Source organism: Terrapene carolina, unplaced genomic scaffold (assembly GCF_002925995.2).
Source record: "Terrapene carolina triunguis isolate 2854851 unplaced genomic scaffold, T_m_triunguis-2.0 Scaffold67, whole genome shotgun sequence".
NCBI classification, from domain to species: Eukaryota; Metazoa; Chordata; order Testudines; family Emydidae; genus Terrapene; species Terrapene triunguis.
In genome coordinates this window covers 35,360,220-35,382,112 of record NW_020664418.1, presented here as the reverse complement: position 1 = coordinate 35,382,112, position 21,893 = coordinate 35,360,220, and the positions used below count along the sequence as shown (strand labels likewise).

The 21,893-nt window shown below is 42.5% G+C and overlaps 1 protein-coding gene across 1 annotated transcript in view; it reads right to left on the bottom strand.

Annotated features, from left to right (window-relative positions):
- EFL1 (elongation factor like GTPase 1) overlaps positions 1–21,893 on the bottom strand; it is a 162,587-nt gene that overhangs the window by 30,947 nt on the left and 109,747 nt on the right. The window contains exons 17-18 of the mRNA XM_026648319.1: positions 16,030–16,177; positions 1,011–2,023 (exon numbers count right to left, since the gene is read on the bottom strand). Of these exons, the coding sequence (XP_026504104.1) occupies positions 1,011–2,023; positions 16,030–16,177 (1,161 nt within the window). The remainder of the gene's footprint in view (positions 1–1,010; positions 2,024–16,029; positions 16,178–21,893) is intronic.

Here is a 21,893-nt window from a genome sequence, read left to right as displayed (position 1 = left end):
AGTAACTACTACCACACACATTCAATCTCAAGTTTTGCTCATGAAATGAGTTTCTTGTTTTGTATAACTGCTACCAACCTATATCTATTTACAACCTTAGCTCTACTTTAAAGTATTGTGTGTGGCATACACTATGGCTTCAGTTGTGAGCAGTAGTTTGTACTAAGTCAAAGTAAATACATTTGTGGCTTTGGAGAGTTAGTTTAAATATAACCTCAATGTACTGGGCCAAATTCATTGCATCAGTAAGTGGCTGAAACTCCCATGGAAATCTCTGGGTCAAAATCAGAAGCAACAAATGGTGATGGAAGTAGGTCATAAAATGGGTTTAAGTAGGTGTAAGTAATAAAGTAATGTAAATTACACAGGTTTGGCATTCAATGGGTTTGCCAAATGAGTAATTTACATGTTAATGGGAGAAAAGTGAAGGTTTAAAAAAAAGCAGAAAAAGCTATTAACTGGATGTGAAGAAGGGCTTAGGATTTCCTTTTTATCTTACTTTTCCTGCTAACCTACTTGAATACACCACAGATTATTTTAACTTCTTAAATCAATGGGAACCTGGGACCTACAACCAAGACTTGGCTACAGGAAGAAGAGATTTCCTTTCAATCTTTTGCATCATGATTTTGGCCTTATATTTAATGCTCAATGCCTCTTGGATACCACAAAAGCATAAATGTTTAAATTGTGGAACAGTATTTTAATATTTGTGTGCCTATTAAAGATGCAATTTAATTCTTGTCAGGCAATGAATGCTTTCACCTGGTGTCTCCAGAAGCATATTATATTCCTATTTCTATATGATGCAAATGCATAAAGATCTTTTGTTATTTTTCAGTATGATATCTCTACTAGAGAACCAGAGATTCATGGTAGTCATCAACTGGACAATTATAAAATACTTCTGGTAAAACATTTAATTAAGTTAAGCTCTCTGACACAATCTAATGCATAAAACTACATGATTTAACATTTAGCAATGGAATTATTTATATTTTCTTTCTTACCTAGAACTTCTGCAGTGGCCATAATTTCACACGTGTACATGGCTGCCATAAGTCTCTGTGGTTTCACTTGTAATGCGTAACGACAAGCTTCCTTCATGGTGGCAATTAGTTGTCCAGAGAAAGGGCCATAACAATCTGCAAGCAAAGTTTCCCCCTTGCGTTTACTTGATTTCTCAGATGAATTTGGACTACCTTGACTGCCATCTTGGAGTTTTTTATTTTCGCTGGATGATTCAGTGGGATAACTACTTGACAGAGAGGTGACTTGGTCTTCATTTTTTGTCCGTTCTGTAGCATCCAATTCCTCAGAATCCTGCCTATTAGCTGACATTTGCTCTTCTGCTTTACTCATGTCCCATTTCTCCACTATAAAACAGACACCCATGAGAGGTTCTTCACACATGGGACCTGAAAGCGTAGCCAACTGAAATCCACTTACTATGCTGTTGTCAAAATCTCGATATTTACTCACTTCTTTAGTAGTCTTATCAAGGCACTGCCACACCGTTTTTTTGTAGCCTTCAAATTTACTTAACAAAATATTTGGCCCACATTTTCGTGGGCCAAATGACCAGATCTGATCAACAGCATTTCTCCACTTTCTTCCTTGCAGATTTTGCTCTAATTTTTGTTTAAATTCCTGGATCCTGTCACGGATCTTTTGATTAATTTCATGCATTTTTTTATCCTCATTCAAAGATGAGTTGAACTGCTCCATAGTACGAATTAAGTCACTGTTTTCTTCAAGGAGTTGAGTTACCTCTTCTGGAAGTGGCATGGCTCTTACACTGAGAGTGGCATATTTATTTGGTGTAGACATTGTTATGAGGCCATCAGAATCAACCTGAACTCCTTCAGGGATTTTATTCTGGTCCTCTTTAGCCTGGTGTATGACTGCAACTTTCTGCTGTTTTCCTATTTCCTCATTCACCATGTCAACTTTTGGGGGTCTTGTTATTGTCTCCCTGAATGGGATAATTGGTTCTGATACACTAATTTGTATCTTTGCAAACCTATAAAAAATTATAAAAATATTAGTTTATAAACTTCCTAAAATAATACGCTATATATATTGTGAAGCGAGTATCCATAAATAAACCCAATTACCAGGAAAAAAAAAAAAAAGGGCCAGATTGTGGCATTTTAGCTTCTGGCTACTGTAGAATTGGTGCAAAAGCACACCCTCAATGGGAGTGTCCGAAGGCACTGTACTTCAAAAAGAAAGCATGGCCACTGTGATATCTTTTGAAAGAGCGCAGTATTGGGCAAGCTTAATTAGCTCCCGTGGAGAGGCGTGAGGTCATGTCCCTACGCCATTTTGGGAGGTGATTACCACTGTTGGTATTAGCCTTGTTCTCTGCGTGCAAGGACTATGATTAGGAAACAGAAGGCTTCTTAGCTACCCCTCCCTCTTGCAGACCCATAGATCAGACCATAATCTAGTCCAAAACATATTGCATAAAGCACTGCTCTGATGCTAGAAGTTAGTAACAATCTCTTCTATGCTTATTTGTTTGGTTATCCAAAAATCCCTTAACTAATACATCTCAAGTGAAAAACATTACATTATACAGTAGCTCTAAATGGAAAACATCTGAAAGCGAATAATTGGTTTCAAGAGGCCTTCTTGTATAAGCAAGAAGACTGTATCACACAAGATAGTCAGACACAATAACATAAAATGTAACTAGGGGAAATAATTAAAATAAATTTGACACACTACAGAAAAATACTAAACCATTACACAGCAGCAGGAATGCCAATGACCTATTACTGCAGCTCATAAAATAAGAGTCCATAATGTTAAAAAAGGGAAAGGTTATTAAAGAGGTTCTAAGAATCAAAATACAATAAAAATACCACCAAGCTGTTGGTGAACCCCTTTATTAGACTAAGTGAAAAAAGGCAAGTTTTTATCATTGTCTTCATCAGGCCATAGAAAAACAGAGCAGCAAGGGTAGGGATACAGTGGGTCAGGGTGTTGATTAATTATTCGTTTATTAATTAATCATAATTAAAATATATTTAAAGTATTGATTGACCTTTCCAAACAGATATCAAAGAAAGGAAAAATCATCTGAACCCATCAGCTCAGCTTCCATCTGCCCATTATGCTGTTTCTGTTCTTCTCTGCTACTCAGCATCTCAGAAATCTTCATACAAGTAATTATTTTAGGGTAATAATTTGAAGATATGCTCTGAAAAGGACTTTTTATAAATTGACGAGAGGTGCTGTATACAGCTCAAAAAAGCTATTTTGTAAACAAGAGACAAACAGAACAGAGCAAGGGCAAAGCAGGACACAACTACTCTGAGTTCAAGAAATTTCAGCAACATCACAGTATGCCATAAAACATTTATAAGCACGATTATTGAAGTGTCAATATATTGTTCATCACCAAAATAATAATGAATGGACATTTCTTTTCAGATTTAGCTTCCATTAATTCATTTTCTCGAAATGAGTATTCTGCAGGAAGACCTTCATCATCTCTTTTCAGTCTTGGGTGCTTGTAGCAGCTTTTGAAGGCACAAACAAAAAATGCTCATAACGTCAGAAGCATCATGGGACTCAAACTGCCACTTGTAAATTTCTCAGACAAGAAATTATACTTAAATTAACAAAATTTCATTAAACTACTAAGAAATATTATATACATAATATTCAACAAGATAATGAAAAAATAATGTATTAGATGATATGCAAAATTTAAAGACCCAATGGGTTATAATTTGCCTTGGCATAAATGCACTTTGGTGGGACTAGTACTAATGCTTTCAGGACCAGTAGAAACTTTTCTAATCCTTGATTCTAGTTCAATGATCAGAAAGAACACATGCTTCAGCATCAAAGTCCCAACAGACCAACCCTCTGCATCCAGTCAGTAACCCCACTACTGACCGGTACCCAATAGTCACAATGCAAGTAAATTAAGGTAGGACTCTGCACTAAATAAGGTATACCCAAAAAGAAGGGTCACAGTTAAATTATCAATTTTGACCACTTTGAGTGACAGTTGACTCCTCCATTTTACTCTGTGTGGATTATATACATTTTGGGGCTCTGAGACAGCTTACTCCAAATAAACATAGCCAAGCCTTGAGGACAGAGTTTTATCCTTAATGAATATTGGCTCTGTTTCCCTGCGACCGGCAATGGTGGTGTGTTTAAATTTTTTATTAGGTCTTGTACTGAACCTTCACATAGGGTGTTATTCCTTGCGTTGGAAGTTGTTTCGAAATAGATTCTTTCAGGAACAACTGGCATCTGCCAAAAGTCAGAAATCCACAGGGGTGAGGATCTCTTGGAAAAAAAAAAGAGTCTGACCAGGATTGTGTTTGAGTTTGCTCTGCTTCCAAGCATGAATAGAAAGTGCCAGAATGGTTGCTTCAGTGGAACCTGAAATGAAGCACAGCATCACTGAGGCAACCAGCACTAAATTCAATATTTTTACCTTCGGTCTAAGGACTTCCATTATAATGCTTTCTCACTCAAGGTGATAATGCCTTAATTTAAGTCAGATGAAAAGATTCTAAGCTTACAAAGCGCTGGATGTGGTGGTATGAGGCAAATGCTATCCCAGGAAAGAGCATACTTTTTACATTCCCCTAATAAGGCTCTAGAGCACAGAGCTGAACATCACTCTCAAACACCCAGGAGGTTTATGTAGGTTCATTAAAAGGGTAGCAAGAGGACTAGCCAAGATTTCCTGATTTTGGTTTAATGAAAAACAAGTTGCAAGTGAAAAAACACATGCCATTTTAAATGGTACTTCTATGGACTCCTTAATCTTCTATGTTACTGTAGTGGTCAAAGAAGTTTCCAAAAGAGTTTTCATCTGAAGGAAACCATCAGTGGCAAACAACTATGTCAATGAAGAGTTAAGGTTGCTCTGCCTTTGCAGAATGTTGAGTTGAGCAAAACTCAAATTCTTGAACACTTAGAAATGCAGTTAAGGTTCCTCATGCAATCTTACCTCTGTCTTCTTTCAGCAATACTCCAACTTGCCCCTTTAATATACACCTCTACCCCGATATGACGCGACCTGCTGTAACACGAATTCGGCTATAACGTGGTAAAGCAGCGTCCCGGGGGGGGAGGGGGAGGGGGAAGAGGGCGGGCGTGGGACTGCGCACTCCGGTGGATCAAAGCAAGTTTGATATAACGCGGTTTCACCTATAACGGGGTAAGATTTTTTGGCTCCCAAGGACAGCGTTATATCGGGGTAGAGGTGTATATCATACCTTTACTCTGCCAACTCAACAGCTGTACAAGCTCTTCACTTTCTTTTACGGTTCACTCTTACCCACAGGGCTCCATTGAAAACTATTAAAGATGGTGGTGTGGGGGGCTGTGGTGCTCTGGCAATGCCAGGGGTACAGGAAGGTTGCGGTATATTGGCAGAACTGGGGGTGCAGGGAGGGGTGGGATGCACTGCAGAGCTGTGGCGTGAAGCATAGTGGGGGGTGCACTGGCAGAGCTGTGGGGTTCGAGGCAGGTTGGGGAGCAGGGTAGTGCGTGCAGGGTGGTTGGGGTGCCCTGGCAGAGCTTTGGAGTGTATGAATTGGAGCTCACTGGCAAAGCTGGTGGTGCAGGTAGGTTGGGGCGCACTGGCAGAGCTAGGGGTGCAGGTTGATTAGGATGCATGGATGATGGGATGCACTGGCAGACCTGGAGGGTACAGAGAGTTGGGGAGCAAGATGGTTGAGGTACAACTGGCAGAGTTATGCAATGCAAAGTGGTTGGGGTGCCCTGGCAGAGCTGTGCAATGAAGAATGCTTGGGGTGTACTAGCGGGGCAGAGGGTTGGGGTGCACTGGCAGAGCTGGGGTACACGGTGGTTGGGGTGCACTAGTAGAGCATGGGGTGCCATGCCTCCCTCACCCGAGTCCCTAACCCCTCTCAGCTCCCCTAACATCCCATTTGTCTTCCTCCCCTCATTGTAACCCCAAATCCCTCTCCCTCTAGTATCCCTTTCTCTACCATCTAATGCCCCGCCTCTTCCAGAAAGCATTCACATGTCTAATTATTTCTCCCCAAAGTCTTTGATTACATTCCCCTGAAATGAAATTGCCACCCATGACTCTCAAATTGTAGCCACTCAGTCCAAAACTCCTTCTCTCCTAGGTCAGGGCTTGTGATTAACTTCTCCTTAGTTATGTTAATTGAAGGATGATTTCACAGCCATCTAGAGGTCCGTGATTCATCTGGTCATTAGTACCTATGAGGTTAACTGTACAAGGTAGCAAAGTGAAACTGATTTTGGGGGGAGCCCTACAATTCATGAACAACTCAGTCAAATAACCCCAAATTTGGATCACTAATGCTACCACAACAGATACACCAAATTTCAAAGCAATCAGAGTAACCATTTGGATTTTAGAGCACTTACAATAGTTAACCTTTAAATCATATAAAATGACAGGAATCGCAACACTCTAGCAACCATTCTCAGTTTGGGTCCCTGTTGCATGGTAGGAAGAATCAAGGAGAACAGAGACACACATTTGTTTGCATCTGAGACAAATGCTTTATAAAGGATACCTGTAAAGAGACACAGATGGGTCAATACTACCTCCAGATGTAGTGAAACATACAACATTAAGGCTATGGCTACACTACAGCTTAAGTCGACATAAATTATGTCGCTCAGGTGTGAATTAGCCACTCCCCTGAGCAACACACTTACGCCGACTTAAACACCGGTGTGGACAACACTATGCTGGCGAGAGAGCTTCTCCCACTGACATAACTATTGCCGTTCGCGAGGGGCTGGCATAATTAAACTGATGGGAGAGCTCTCTTCCATTGGCTTAGAGTGGCTACACTAGAGAGCTTAGAGCGGTGCAGCTGCACCGCTGTAAGCTCTCTAATGTGGCCACAGCCAAGTCTTCAAGTGCTTTCTAGCACTTGCACCTCTGAGGCAGAGATGGAGGCCTCTCTCCTAATCTGTATTAGATTTAGGGATAAAATCCAGTCTTTCTAATTCCTGGCACTGCGTTTTCATCACTAGGCCTTTCTAGAAATTTCATCAACAACTAGGTTAAAATAAAAGAGGAGAGACAATATAAAGCACAGGACTAAAAGCCAGAAAAATGGAGATTTTATTTCCATCTTTTTCATAGACTTCCTGCGTCACAATGGGTAATACCCAATCTATGCCTCAGCTTCCCATCTGTAAAATGGGGATAATTACATCTTAAGGATGATGTGAGGCTTAACTTTTTACTGTTTGTAAAGTGCTTTAAGAGACTTGAAAAGTGCTACAGAAATGAAACCACCATAAAATAGAGAGAAAAAAATGTTAAACATTAACTGCAATAGTTAGTCTCCTGGAAAGATCTGATATGTTAGTCTATAAACTCAGCTAAATAGGAAAGAAAATAAAAGCAATTACTAAAACTTTGAAACATGGATTCTTAAAATTAGGCTCCTGAATACATATTTAAGCACTTGAACAAAAGTGGCTTGATTTTCAAAGATGCTGAGCTCTCATTGGCTTCCATGAAAGTTTAGCATCTTTGAAAATTAGTGCCCTTTTTATCTGGGTCTCTAAATATATAATTAGAAAAGTAAATTTTGTTTTCCAGATTTGAAAAGTTCGACTAACAATGTTACATCATAGCCTCCATGATGGAGATTCTGTTCTGTGAGACTCAGTCACTCAGAACTTCCTTTTAATCTCCAGACTTTTAAATCTCTTTTCTGTACATTCCCACAGCTATAGGCCAATTTCCTTTTAGATCCATACTTACTGCAATCAATATATAGGGTAAGGTTTCAAAAGTGACTAGGTGACTTAGGAGCCTGAATCCTATTTTCAAAAATTGCAGAGGTACTTAGGAGGCTAAGTCTCATTGAAAGGCAATGGGACTTATCCTAAATTCTCCTGGTTGTACAGCAGCAATTTTCTTAAAGAAATTGTTCCCAGAGTTCAACATTGATAAAAAAGACAGACAGAATATCTTAAAAAAGGAAAGTACTACAAAACTGTAGGAGAAAACAGTCAAGATAATTTTTGCTCCTTTCTGCATATTGGGGTGATGTGGGAGGGGAAAATACTATAACACTTATATTTTGAAAATATTGTACACTTAAAATCACTGATCCTCACATCAAACTTCTGAGGTTGGCAAACATCTCTGTTTTACAAATTAAATACTGTTTGTCAGATAGGAAATCAGCTTTGGAAATATTAACCTGATCCTACCAACACACGTGAATAAGAAAGTAAAATACTTGTGTGTAAGGGTATGTCTACACTACGAGAGTAGTTCGATTTTAGTTAAATCGAATATGTGCAATCGATATTAGAAAGTCGAACGTGTGTGTCTACACTAAGGACAGTAATTCGACTTTGTCAGTCCACACTACCAGGGAAAGCGTCGACATTGGAAGCAGTGCACTGTGGGCAGCTATCCCACAGTTCCCGCAGTCCCCGCTGCCCATTGGAATTCTGGGTCGAGCCCCCAATGCCTTCTGGGTAAAAAAATGTGGCGAGGGTGCTTTTGGGTAACTGTCGGCATCTGTCAGTCACTACCGCCCTGCCTCCCTCCCTGAAAGCGCCGGCGGGAAATCAGTTCGCGCACTTTTTGATCAGTGACAGCGCGGACGCCACAGCACTGCGATCATGGATCCCGCTGCGACCATCGCTGCAGTTGTGGCCGTTCTCAACACCTCGCAGCTTATCATACACCTTTCCCTGAGGCAGATGCAGAGAAATCAGGCGAGGAGGCTACGGCACCGCCGTGAGGGCCTGAAGTCGGAGAGTAGCACAGAGCTGTCAGAAACCACGAGCCCCAGCGCCCAGGACATCACGGTGGCAATGGGGCATGTGGATTTTGTTGAACGGCGATTCTGGGCCCGGGAAACAAGCACGGACTGGTGGGACCGCATAGTGCTTCAGGTCTGGGATGAATCCCAGTGGCTGCAAAACTTCCGCATGCGGAAGGGGACTTTCCTGGAACTTTGTGACTTGCTGTCCCCTGCCCTGAAGCGCAAGGACACCCGCATGCGAGCAGCCCTGACTGTCCAGAAGCGAGTGGCCATAGCCCTCTGGAAGCTTGCAACGCCGGACAACTACCGGTCAGTCGCGAACCACTTTGGCGTGGGCAAATCTACCGTGGGGGTTGTTGTCATGCAAGTAGCCAAGGCAATCGTCAAGGTACTGCTGTCAAAGGTAGTGACCCTGGGAAATGCGCAGGCCATCATAGATGGCTTCGCTGCGATGGGATTCCCAAACTGCGGTGGGGCTATAGATGGGACTCACATCCCTATCCTGGGACCGGGCCACCAGGCCAGCCAGTACATCAATAGAAAGGGATACTTTTCAATGGTGCTGCAAGCACTGGTGGACCATCGGGGACGGTTTACAAACATCTACGTCGGATGGCCGGGCAAGGTTCATGACGCTCGCGTGTTCAGGAACTCTGGTCTGTTTAGACGGCTGCAGGAAGGTATTTACTTCCCGGACCACAAGATAACTGTTGGGGATGTGGAGATGCCTACAGTGATCCTCGGGGACCCAGCCTACCCGCTAATGCCCTGGCTCATGAAGCCCTATACTGGCGCCCTGGACACAGAAAAAGAACTGTTCAACTACCGGCTGAGCAAGTGCAGAATGGTGGTGGAGTGTGCTTTTGGCCGTCTCAAGGGGAGATGGAGAAGCTTACTCACTCGCTGTGATCTCAGCGAAACCAATATCCCCATCGTTATTGCAGCTTGCTGTGTGCTCCACAATCTGTGTGAGAGCAAGGGGGAGACCTTTATGGCGGGGTGGGAGGTTGAGGCAAATAGCCTGGCTGCTGATTACGCCCAGCCAGACAGCCGGGCGATTAGAAGAGCCCAGCGGGACGCGCTGTGCATCCGGGAGGCTTTGAAAGCCAGTTTCAAGGCTGAGCAGGGTACCCAGTGACTTTTAAGTTTGTGGACACAGAAGCAGAACTTGCCCCCGTTTCTTTACCCAGTTGCCGTCGACTATCCTCTCCAATTACATACCCCCTTCACCCCCTTCCCAAAAAATAAAATCTGTTCTGTTTTGTTAATGGACACCGTTGTCTTTATTACTGTTTTCGCGGGAATGTTTTAAACCTGGGACGCAGACTGTGGCGGGGGGCGGGGTTAGGGTTGTGATGCAAATGATGCTTCTAAACTCCAGGAATGACAGGCTCCGCGGTGGTGGACTGGTTGTTTCAACGGAGCCTGCCAGCCCTCCTGGCCGGGACTGCGTGTATGTGTCGGCTATGTGACTGTCTTGCAGGGGGAGGAGGGTTACAGATCCCCTGCTGCGCGGCTCTGTGATGCAGGGTAAGGACCGCTGCATAAGATCTGTACCTGCCCTCCCCCGCCACCAAGTCACAGAGCAACACCACCCCCCCCACCACACAAAACATGAAAACCACCTCACAGACTGACCAGGATAACCAGTCACTGCACTGTATATGTGCCCTGCTGCTGCACCTGCCCCCTGCTAAAGGTGACTGTCCTGTCCAATGACCAAGCCCCTTCCCCCCTCTTCAGACAGACTCCCCTCCAAAAGAAGAGGATGGAAACAGAAATGAACAGAAAAGTATTCTTTATTGACAACCGCACATGGAACGGGGGCGTGAAACTTGGACGGGGTCTTGTGTGAGGCGGGTAGGAAAGGACTTTTCAAATTTTGGGGAATGAGAGCCTTCTAGTGGTAGAGCAGTCCGCAGGGGTGGAGTGAAATTTTTCACAGCCCCTTCCACCCCTCCGTGTTTGGACTTTGGGTGAGGGGGGTATGGGACTTGGTGGCGGGGCAGGGCAGTTACAGAGAGACTGCAGCGGGGCTCTCTCCTCCTGCCTCCGGTCCTGCAGAACATCCACAAGGCGGCGGAGCGTGTCCGTTTGCTCTCTCATTAGTCCAAGCAGTGTTTGAGTAGCCTGCCTGTCCTCCTGTCGCCACCTCTCCTCCCGTTCAATGTTTGCCCGGTGCATTTGGGACAAGTTCTCCCTCCACTGTGTCTGCTGGGCTGCCTGTGCTCGGGAGCATGCCATTAGTTCAGCAAACATGTCTTCCCGTGTCCTCTTCTTCCTCCTCCTAATGTGCGCTAGCCTCTGGGCAGATGTGGCTGTGGGAATTGGAAAAAGGGAGTGAATTCCTGAGACAGAGCAATGTATCTGTGAACAGAGAACATAGTCTTTCTCTGTGAACAAGACCATGCAGAGCACCTATCACACGCGCACTGAGGACAAGGTCGAATTTTCGGCCCTCTTCTACAGTGCCTGCGGTCTTGCTGTGGTGAGCTGAGGAGCAGGGCTGGACACCGGACTTTGTCTAGCTGGCAAACATGGTAAGCCGTAGACTTGTGGCCGCTTAAAACTTTAAGAGTGGCACTGGCCTCCTTTCACATAGAAAGCAATGCGAGTCTCTGCTGGCAGCAATCCTGCAAGCATGAACTCTGGCCCTGTCCCACCCCCTCGCGGCTGTAAACCGCGTGGCTGTAAACCGGCGGTTGCAGTTCTGTAAAGGGACGGGCAAGCAGTCCCAATACTAACTTTCCCCTACCTAATTCACAGCAGGGAGTCATGCCAGACATCACCCTCCTGAAGGTCTCGGAGAGCCAGAAGGAGAAGATGCTCCGGGACAGCCTGCAGAAACCGGGGCCATTTGCTGCAATGCTCTGCAAGGCCATGATCCCGGAGTACCTGCTGGCGTTGTGGCAGGGAAACGTGTCCTACCACGGGGGGCCTAATAAGCTCTCCCTGCCCAGGAACCTGCTCATGAGGCTGGAAAAACACCTGCAGGAGGCGTATGAGGAGTTCTCCCCGGAGGATCTCGCCTCTATCCCCGGTTACATTGACCAGTTCTTGGCTTAGGTGCCCTTGGAGGGACAAGTGACTGCAGGGTTTTGGGCACTATAATCATGAAGCGGACATTGTGAAATTTTTTGAAAATGGTTCGGACTACATATTGAGGCGCCCAAAGACAGACTAATCATGATACACTTTGCACAGATTCCCCTTTTGTTTGACTTTCCTGTTTACATGTTTTGAAGCACTTTACCCACTGTTAATATTTTAAATCTTCCTGTTTTGTTGTAAATAAATGTTTACATGTTTTAAAGCACTTTAGCTACTGTTAATATTTTAAATATGCCAGTTATGTTGTAAATAAATGTTTAGATATTTAAAACACTTACTGCTTGATCCTTCCCCTGAATCTGTGTCTGGGGTAACGGCGGGGGACGGTTGGTAGGGGATCTCTGTCAGGGTGATGAAGAGCTCCTGGCTGTCGGGGAAATCAGCGGTGCCAGCGCTGTCGACTGCCTCGTCCTCCTCATCTCCTTCTTCATCTTCCCCGTCCGCTAACATGTCGGAGGAACCGGCCGCGGACAATATCCCATCCTCAGAGTCCACGGTCAGGGGTGGGGTAGTGGTGGCGGCCGCACCTAGGATGGAATGCAGTGCCTCGTAGAAACGGGATGTGTGGGGCTGGGATCCAGAGCGTCCGTTTGCCTCTTTGGTCTTCTGGTAGCCTTGTCTCAGCTCCTTGATTTTCACGCGGCACTGCGTTGCATCCCGGCTGTAGCCTCTCTCTGCCATGGCTTTAGAGATCTTCTCATAGGTCTTTGCATTCCGTCTTTTGGAGCGCAGCTCGGCAAGCACGGACTCATCTCCCCACACAGCGATGAGATCCAAGACTTCCCGATCCGTCCATGCTGGGGCCCTCTTTCTATTGGATTGCACGGCCATCTCTGCTGGAGAGCTCTGCATCGTTGCCACTGCTGCCACTGCTGCTGAGCTCGCCACGGTGTCCAAACAGAAACTGCGCTTCGAACTACCCAGACAGGAAAAGGAATTCAAATTTTCCCGGGGTGTGGCTGGTCAGAGCATCCGAGCTCGGACTGCTGTCCAGAGCGTCAACAGAGTGTTGCACTGTGGGATAGCTCCTGGAGCTATTAGCGTCGATTTCCATCCACACCTAGCCTAATTCGATATGGCCATTTCGAATTTAGCGCTACTCCTCTCGTTGGGGAGGATTACAGAAATCGATTTAAAGAGAGCTCTATGTCGAACTAAATGGCTTCCTGGTGTGGACGGGTGCAGGGTTAATTCGATATAACGGCACTAAATTCGACATAAAAGCCTAGTGTAGACCAGGCCTAAGTGACTACAAGACTGAGCCCTTATAGCTGTAAGGCTCTGAAATATTAGAAAGAATAAAAAGAGTGGAAAGAGTTGAAAAAGCTATAAAAATGTTTTGATGCTGAAGCTTTCATCCTAAAGTTTATTTTTCATCTACTGTACATATTAATTTGGATTATGTAATAAGAAAGAAATTAACACAAACAAAATCCAAAATAAATAGGGATTATTTTTTTCTAGTGTTATCTTCTACACATTGCTTTTTAATTAGAACCTTAGCCATGAATAATAGTAAGAATGAAAGTTACTGCTGCAGTTAACATTACATGAATGTATCTATTTTGACTTTTTTTCAGTCATTCATAAAACTTTTATCTTTCATAGAATCATAGAAGATTAGGGTTGGAAGAAACCCCAGGAAGTCATCTAGTCCAACCCCCTGCTCAAAGCAGGACCAACCCCAACTAAATCATCCCAGCCAGGGCTTTGTCAAGCCAGGCCTTAAAAACCTCTAAAGATGGCGATTCCACCACCTCTCTAGGTAACCCATTCCAGTGCTTCACCTCCCTCGTAGTGAAATAGTTTTTCCTAATATCCAACCTAGACCTCCCCGACTGCTACTTGAGACCATTGCTCCTTGTTCTGTCATCTGCCACGACTGAGAACAGCCTAGCTCCATCCTCTTTGGAACCCCCCTTCAGGTAGTTGAAGGCTGCTATCAAATCCCCCCTCACGCTTCTCTTCTGCAGGCTAAATACGCCCAGTTCCCTCAGCCTCTCCTCATAAATCATGTGCTCCAGCCCCCTAATAATTTTCATTGCTCTCTGCTGGCCTGTCTCCAATTTGTCCAATTTCTGTAGTGGGAGGCCCAAAACTCGATGCAATACTCCAGATGTGGCCTCACCAGTGCCGAATAGAGGGGAATAATCACTTCTCTCGATCTGCTGACAATGTTCCTACTAATATGCCCAATATGCCGTTAGCCTTCTTGGCAACAAGGACGCACTGTTGATTCAGATACAGCTTCTCGACCACTGTAATCCCCAAACTCCTTTTCTGCAAAACTGCCGATTAGCCAGTCAGTCCCCAGCCTGTAGCAGTGCATGGGATTCTTCCATCTTAAGTGCAGGACTCTGCACTTGTCTTTGCTGAACCTCATCAAAATTCTTTTGGCCCAATCCTCCAAATTTATCTAGGTCACTCTGGACACTATCCCTGCCCTCCAGCATATCTACCTCTCCCCACAGTTTAGTGTCATCCACAAACTTGCTGAGGGTGCAATCCATCCCATCATCCAGATCAGAAACTTTCTGAAACTTTCTAGAAGGAAACTAGAAACTTTCTAGTTAAAGTTTCCCAGGCTTGTTTTTTGCTCAAAAGATGATTTTCATCTTCTTTTGATATTCAGCAAAAACAGTTTAGCCTATTTGCAGTAGCAGAATAAAGTTTAACACAAGCACAAGTAAAAACTTTCCCCATTACAAAAAAAATTCTTGCGACTTAACTACCTCTAGCTATTTTGGCTGTTCAGAATGTTGAATGTTCATTAATAGCCCTCACTGAAGGCCCCTTTGGGTGATCTGGTGAAAAGTGCATACTGAATCATACTTATATATAACCTACAACTCAAGCTGTATAATAGAGAGTAATAGTAAAAATGTGTATATATCACCTAATTTTATAACTATGGGCCACTCCAACTTCCATAGGAATCAAAGGGGAATTGGCTTTGATAGGAGTCGGAATGGGCCCAGGGCCCTAAATTAGCATCACAGTAATAGCCTCATTTCCTGAACTGCACCTAAGGCAGGTTGAGCTGCTGGTTTAAAAGAAAAGGAAGCGTAAGTATGTGGGTGCTAACAACATTACTAATAAAACGCACTGTAGGCCTTGTCTACACTGGCGGCGGCATGTCCGATATGTGTAGCTACATGCCACAGTGAAAAACAGGCTGCGTCCACACTGTTGTGTGCAGCCACAAGTGGCAGTGAAAGGCTCTGGCTGCGGAGAGCTGCCGGAGCCTTTTCCTGCTGCCTCTTCCCGCTGCCTGAGTCTTTCACTGCAACAGGCGAAGGCTTGGTCAGCTCCTGCTGTTGGAACCTTTCCCTGCAGTGGGGAAGGACTCAGACAACGGGACACTACACTGCTAAAACTAGCAACATAGATGTGGAAGCAGGGGTTGGGTGGGCAGAGAGCCATGTAGGGTATATATCCTAAAGTTCTGGCATGCCTTTACTCTACTTGCCTAAGCAGTACCTCACCATCTACACTGTTATTTATACCCGTGCTAGGGGAGCTGTGCAGCGTACGGACACTACACATCACCGTATGTCTAGACATAGCCTTAGAGAAAAAGTTCGAGTCAGTTAAGGTATACCGAGAATGAAAATAGCGTTAGAGTAAAAAAAAAAAAGAAATAAAACAAGATTCTAAACATATGTCTCTAAGACTGGAGAAAGTTCAGTGACCTAGTATATGAGAAATAGCATAGGTTAATGCAATTAAAAACTGGGAGCAGAGTTAAGGGTGCATGTGCAGCCCCGGGCTTTGTTATTTTTTGACTCTAGAGAGCTGAACTCTAAACCTAACCATTTTCCTAACTATTTTGTTGGGTACAGAATGTTTACCACAATTCAAAATGAAACTCAAACTATTGCAATTTATGACTTCTATAGAGAAATAACCTGCCAAAAAGGTGTTTAAGTCATGCATGAGTAGGAAGTCAGTGGCATTTTCAGCTGCAGATAATGTTATAGCTATTAAAATTTATTTTTATGATCCAACAGTAGTGCAAAAAGTCTTGGCTGAGGAGGCTTCAGCCTCACCAGAAAATAAATCACAGTTAACTGACTGAGAAATACCACACAAAGCCCTTGAACCTGAAATATTTCTTTTTTCCCCTCCTAACCTTTCTTTCAAGTCATCCAAGCAGCGCTGGAGATGGACTTCTCCTGCTGTAACTAATACATGCTCTCCTGTCTCCTGGATTAAAACTTGGACACATGGATCAGCTTGGTTTAAAAGCTTCATTCCTCTGACCAACTGAGGCATCTCACCTAGGAAGATAGAAATAAACCACTCTTAATAAACTACTATTGAAGAAACAAATATTTGTATCAGGACATATTTTAGGGTAAAGAGAAAAATGTAGGATACTTTTTAAGACAGCACCAACAGATAACAGAATAAGTCTAATTAGGGGAGGATTAGAATTCTTTTTACCAGTAAATGCTGGTAACAGTTGATTTCACTGTATGCATTCAAACTGATGAAAAAATATGATGATGATGATGATCAAAATTTACAGACAGACAAAGTAAGAAAAATGCTGCTTGAAAACTTAGAGTTTGATTTAAGGATATTTACTTTGTATATGTTGACAGTTTGTGCTTTGATTGTTATAAAGCTTTAACTTTTTGAATCTGAATATTTACTGTCATTAAATGATTATAGCATGTCCTACCTATAATTTCCCGCAACTGTGAAAATTTAAATAAAAATAAAAAATACTTAAAAATAAACATCAATATTATCTGTTGAAATTAAAAAAAAAAAATAGAAATTAATTTCTACCCTAGCCAAGTTTAGCAACACTTGAATACCCTGAACTCAGTCCTGAGGTTCTTACTTACCACTGATTATGAAGTAAAAACTGATCAAAAACCTCAGGATTTGGCCCCTTATTTGTACTGATTGTCAAAAGATAATATATACAAGGTTAAATAGATACATTTTTATTTGTCAAAAAGTAACACCACCACTTTATTTACTAAAAGCTAATTTAAACTATTTTTATTCCTATTGCACATACACACACAAAATGATTTGCAAAAAACTACTTGCAAACCTATATGATGCTATGAAAAGTACTCAACAGATTTAAATAATACTGTACCATCATTACTAATATCCAAACAGAAATCTTCCAAAAGCACTACTGAAAGGGAGTAAGGTTGAATGAAGCACAGAACGGTTTTAAATACACAAACTGGAAAATACTGAGAGCTATCAAGCTGTGATAATCCGAAAAAGGGAAAACTCCCCCAACTATGAGATTTTCATTATTTTGTATGAAATACATAACAAAATTTTTAAGAGGAAGATGCTTTAAGAACAGAACTGTCTTAAAATTAATGGAAAATTAGGGAATAACCCTCCAGATGAGTGACATGTGGCATGTGTATGCTGCAGTTGTGTGGAGAATTTTTTTAAATCAGTACTTCATATGTAAGTAGATTTTCATAATGTAATTAACACAATTTGAAAGCTTGAATTGTTTTTCTCTTTTCTTACTTGACATACAAGGCAGAGAATACACACCGATTTTCTATGATCAAATGTTCATATTCCAAGGAAGAGTTTGACACCCTGTTTGTTGTTTGCTCCCAGAGGTTATTAAAATAAATATGACTTTACTCATTTATGCTAAGTTCATAAATGTACAAGACAACGTGGGAAGCTGGATAAACTGCAAAAATGAAAACAAAAAAAAATGAGGAGGAGTTTCTTCCGGCCATATGCCCTAGGATTGCAGGTTTTTGTTCAGCGTCTTCAGCAGTTGACTCCTCAGGAATAGATAAGTAGGTGGGCTTGTTTTGAGAGCTGATGGAAATTCTACATGAAGATTTTGACACGATGTGCAAGACTTGCACCCAGTACAAACAATTACAGGGACTGTTATCAATAATTATATTTATTATTAACAATAATTTTATCCAAATTAAAAAACAGATGCCATTTCAGAGCAGATTAAAAGGAAACTTCTTTCTAAAAACATCTGAGTGGTAACTGCTAGAGGTAGACAACATTACTGAAATTGATTTGAACATCTTCCTACCAAAAATACTTTGCAGTGCCACAATCACATTTACTTAATGTTTTCAATTAAGTAAGAGTTTTACACAAGATAAAGTCTTAATGTGTTAGTATAAATGGATTAACAATGGACCCATCCCTAAACTCAGTGGATCTAGAAAATTTCAATTCAGAACACTTCCAAAATTGCATGAACAACTGCAGGTTGCATGAGATGTTCTTATCTATTACTCCAAGAATGGGGAACCGTTTTTGTATCAAGGCCATAGAGCAACTGAAAATATAAATGGTGGGCCATGCATGTTAAACTCACCTGCTGGGGAGGGCGCCGAGACTCAGCCTCCTGCCCGTGGCATGGCGAGATGGCACTTGTGCAGCCCCGCGGGGGAGTGGGGGAGGGAAGTGGGGCACCAAGATTCGGAAGCCACCCCCTCCCCCCGTGGTGGGGAGAGCCAATGCTCACGGCTCCAGCCCCGCGGGTGTGAAGCCCCAAGCCTCGGCGCCCCAGGGCTGGATCTGCGAGTGCCAGCTCGCCCCGCTGTGGGGGGGAACCCCGAGCCTTCGTTCCGCCCCACCCCTCAGGTGAGTTGAAGTGTGTGGATGAAAATGAGCAAGGGGCTGAATCCGGCCCGCGGGCCATAGGTTCCCCACCCCTGCATTACTCAAAACACTGGAACAGTCAATGGTACACTGTCCAGTAATTTGTAACCCACTAAGCTCCCTTTTTGTCCTATGACTACAGGGGTATTAATGGGCCACTTCACCTTGAATGGTCCCTTAGAATATGTGCTAACTACTTATGCTGAACTATTTGTTCGATCTTGTATTTAGCTGTGATCCTCTCAGTATCTTTCTCAGACCTGAAGAAGAGCTCTATGTAGCTCAAAAGCTTGTCTCTCTCAGCAACAGAAGTTGGTCCAATAAAAGATATTACCTCACCCTCCTTGTCTCTCTAACTATCCAGTAACACAGTCCAACTCTAATCTGCAGAACATGTAGTTTTAATGTTACTGAAAGTTTTGTAATTGAACAGAAAGACAGTTACTTTGATTCTGTCAACATTTCAGCAACAAATGGAAACTGGACAAATTGAAATATGATGAGATTACAATAAAAGTATTCTTCAGTAAAGAAGTTATTCAGTTGGAAGTAAGGTTGTAAATATGTATCAATAGACTAATGATATACCATAAAAAAACCACTGCAGTGTTAAAAAGTCAAAGCCAGGCATGTTTACATTTAACGAAACATGAGAATTTTCAAAGAATAGAAATAAAAAATCCAGATATTAGGTGGTTCCACAACCGTGGAACTCTGAGGATAGAAAGTTCATCAGGCGCAGGGGTACACGATCACAAGTTACCTGTAACTGCCAATCTATTGGGGACCAGAGATGACCGGCTCACACAGTCCACAAAGAGAGGATGAGGCCAGGCCATTCAGGAGATATGCTGATTCAGCACGTCAGGTCAACCTCTCCTGACAGAATTGCAATGGTCAGACTTGAAAGCTATTGCCCTCTTCCCCCAAGCAAATTGTGGGAGGGGTAGGGGAGGAAGCTGATATGGTGCTGCAGGAGTGAATCTGGCCCACTAGCTCCACTCAGCTTTATGCATGAATTTTTGTTTGATATGCAGTTAGTAACTATTTCTTTATTCAATTTAAAAGCAATATACCCTCTGTCTAATGATAATGCAGGAGTTTCAAAGATCAGGCTTATGGTTCACAAGTTTTCCTCCCCCCCCCCAACGTAAGTTTTACATGTACAAAAACACAGTTATCCTCTTTGGTATATTCGATGATGTAGTCCTCCCAGAGGATCTGATAGCATACTTCTCTTTTTAGGTCGCTGGTATGTTGTCTGAGTTCTAGTATCAGCACAGAGTCATCGCTAAATAATTCTGTTACTAATCAGATTTCATATTTGAGCTGAAAATACACCAGCAATGTCTAATTTGAAAGTTAACAACAGTTTTAAAGTATATTAAAAAAGCACGAACGAAAGGGCAGTCAGCACATCCCTCTCCCCGCGCCGCTTCCCTCAGCCCCCATTGGCCTGGAATGGTGCCAGTGGGAGCTGCGATCGGCCGAACCTGCAGATGCTGCAGGTAAACAAACCGGCCTGGCCCGCCAGCGGCTTTCCCTGACGGGCTGCGTGCCAAAGGTTGCCGATCCCTGGTGTAATGGGAGATATGTCAGGCAGTGACAATGACAGGTAACTCATAATAAGACCTTAAGGTTATTTAGCTTAGCATTTACATTTTCTTGTTTTCCTTATTTTAAGATTGACACAAGTGAAGGATTCTGTTTGTTTAGACTTATTTCTTTGTGTGGAATGTTTTAACCTCATTTTCATAAATATCTGTAAAATAAATGCTAACAGTCTATGACTGAATCCAAATATGAGAGACAAGTGGGTGAGGAGCTGAGGGGTGAAAACATTATCTTTTATTGGACCAACTTCTGTTGGTGAGGGAGACAAGCTTTCAAGCCACACAAAGCTCTTCTTCAGATCTGAGAAAGGTACCAAATATGGTATGCCTAAAGAGAGGAACTATCAAACTTAACATTGTCAGCCTACGATCTCAGAGTGTTATACAGAAGGGAATTGTATTTACTAGTCTTGTAAATTGTATTTACTCCTGAGTGTCTGAGGCTATATGTCTGAATCACAATGATGAGTACAAATGAGGGTACTGAGGGGAGACAGAAAAAAAAGTCTTTCAAGCAGATAGTTCTTCTTTGTTTCCATGTAATAACATATTTAATCCCTTTGTGATCCAATGACTGTCTTTCTTAATCTTTTTGTCACAGCACTTTTCTCCAAAACTTTGCTTCACAGCAGTAAGAAATATGTCCCACCCCACATTAATAAAACGAATAAAACACAAGTTCACAAAAATACTTCACAAGTTAAAAACTTCACCAGTTACCATTAATTTTGGTGAGTGCATGATGCTATAAAAGTGAAGTACATTTGTCTAGTTCTGTGCATTATATTTTCAATATGTAAACAGGATGAAATTCATGAACCACATGGATTTTAGCGGGAGTTTAATTCTTTAGGTTTTTCTCTCCCACCCCCCAATTTGTCCCTACATTTATTTTGGGGTGTATTTGTTTGAAGTCCTTTAACTCAGCTTTAGCTTGGTAATCACAATTTTTTTCCAGTAGCTGTGACATTTATTCTGTTACTGAAGGGGTTGATTTGGATTTCCAGTAAAAAGTGTAACTTTAACAAATAAAAAAATTATATATACATCATACAGTAGCCTTCTGAAAAAAAAATTTTCCCTTCTGATTCCATAGAAACTAGAGGAATTTGGTTTATATTCCTTTTTAGTATAGCATAATTATGACTAAAAGTGATATTTTAAAAAGATGAGTCCTATGTCCCATAGCTCCAATGCAATTTTTAAAAATTGTTAAAAATAATGTGTCCTGATTATGGGGCTGTCATAACTATAAAGGGAAGGGAAACAGCTCTCCTGTGTACAGAGACTCCAAATCCTTTTACCTGTAAAGGGTTAAGAAGCTCGGGTAACCTGGCTGACACCTGACCCCAAGGACCAATAAGGGGACAAGATACTTTCAAATCTTGGGGGGGGAAAGGCTTTTGTGTGTGTGCTCTTTGTTTTAAGGGGTGGTTCGCTCTTGGGACTGAGAGGGACCAGACATCAATCCAGGTTCTCCCCATCTTTCTAAACAAGTCTCTCCTATTTCAAACTTGTAAGTAAAAAGCCAGGCAAGGCGTCTTCGATTTACTTTGTTTTCTCAACTTGTAATGTACCTTTTACTAGAGTGTTTATCTTTGTTTGCTGTACTTTGAACCTAAGACAGAGGGGGGGTCCTCTGAGCTCTTTAAGTTTGATTACCCTGTAAAGCTATTTTCCATACTGATTTTACAGAGATGATTTTTACCTTTTTCTTTAATTAAAAGCCTTCTTTTTTAAGAAC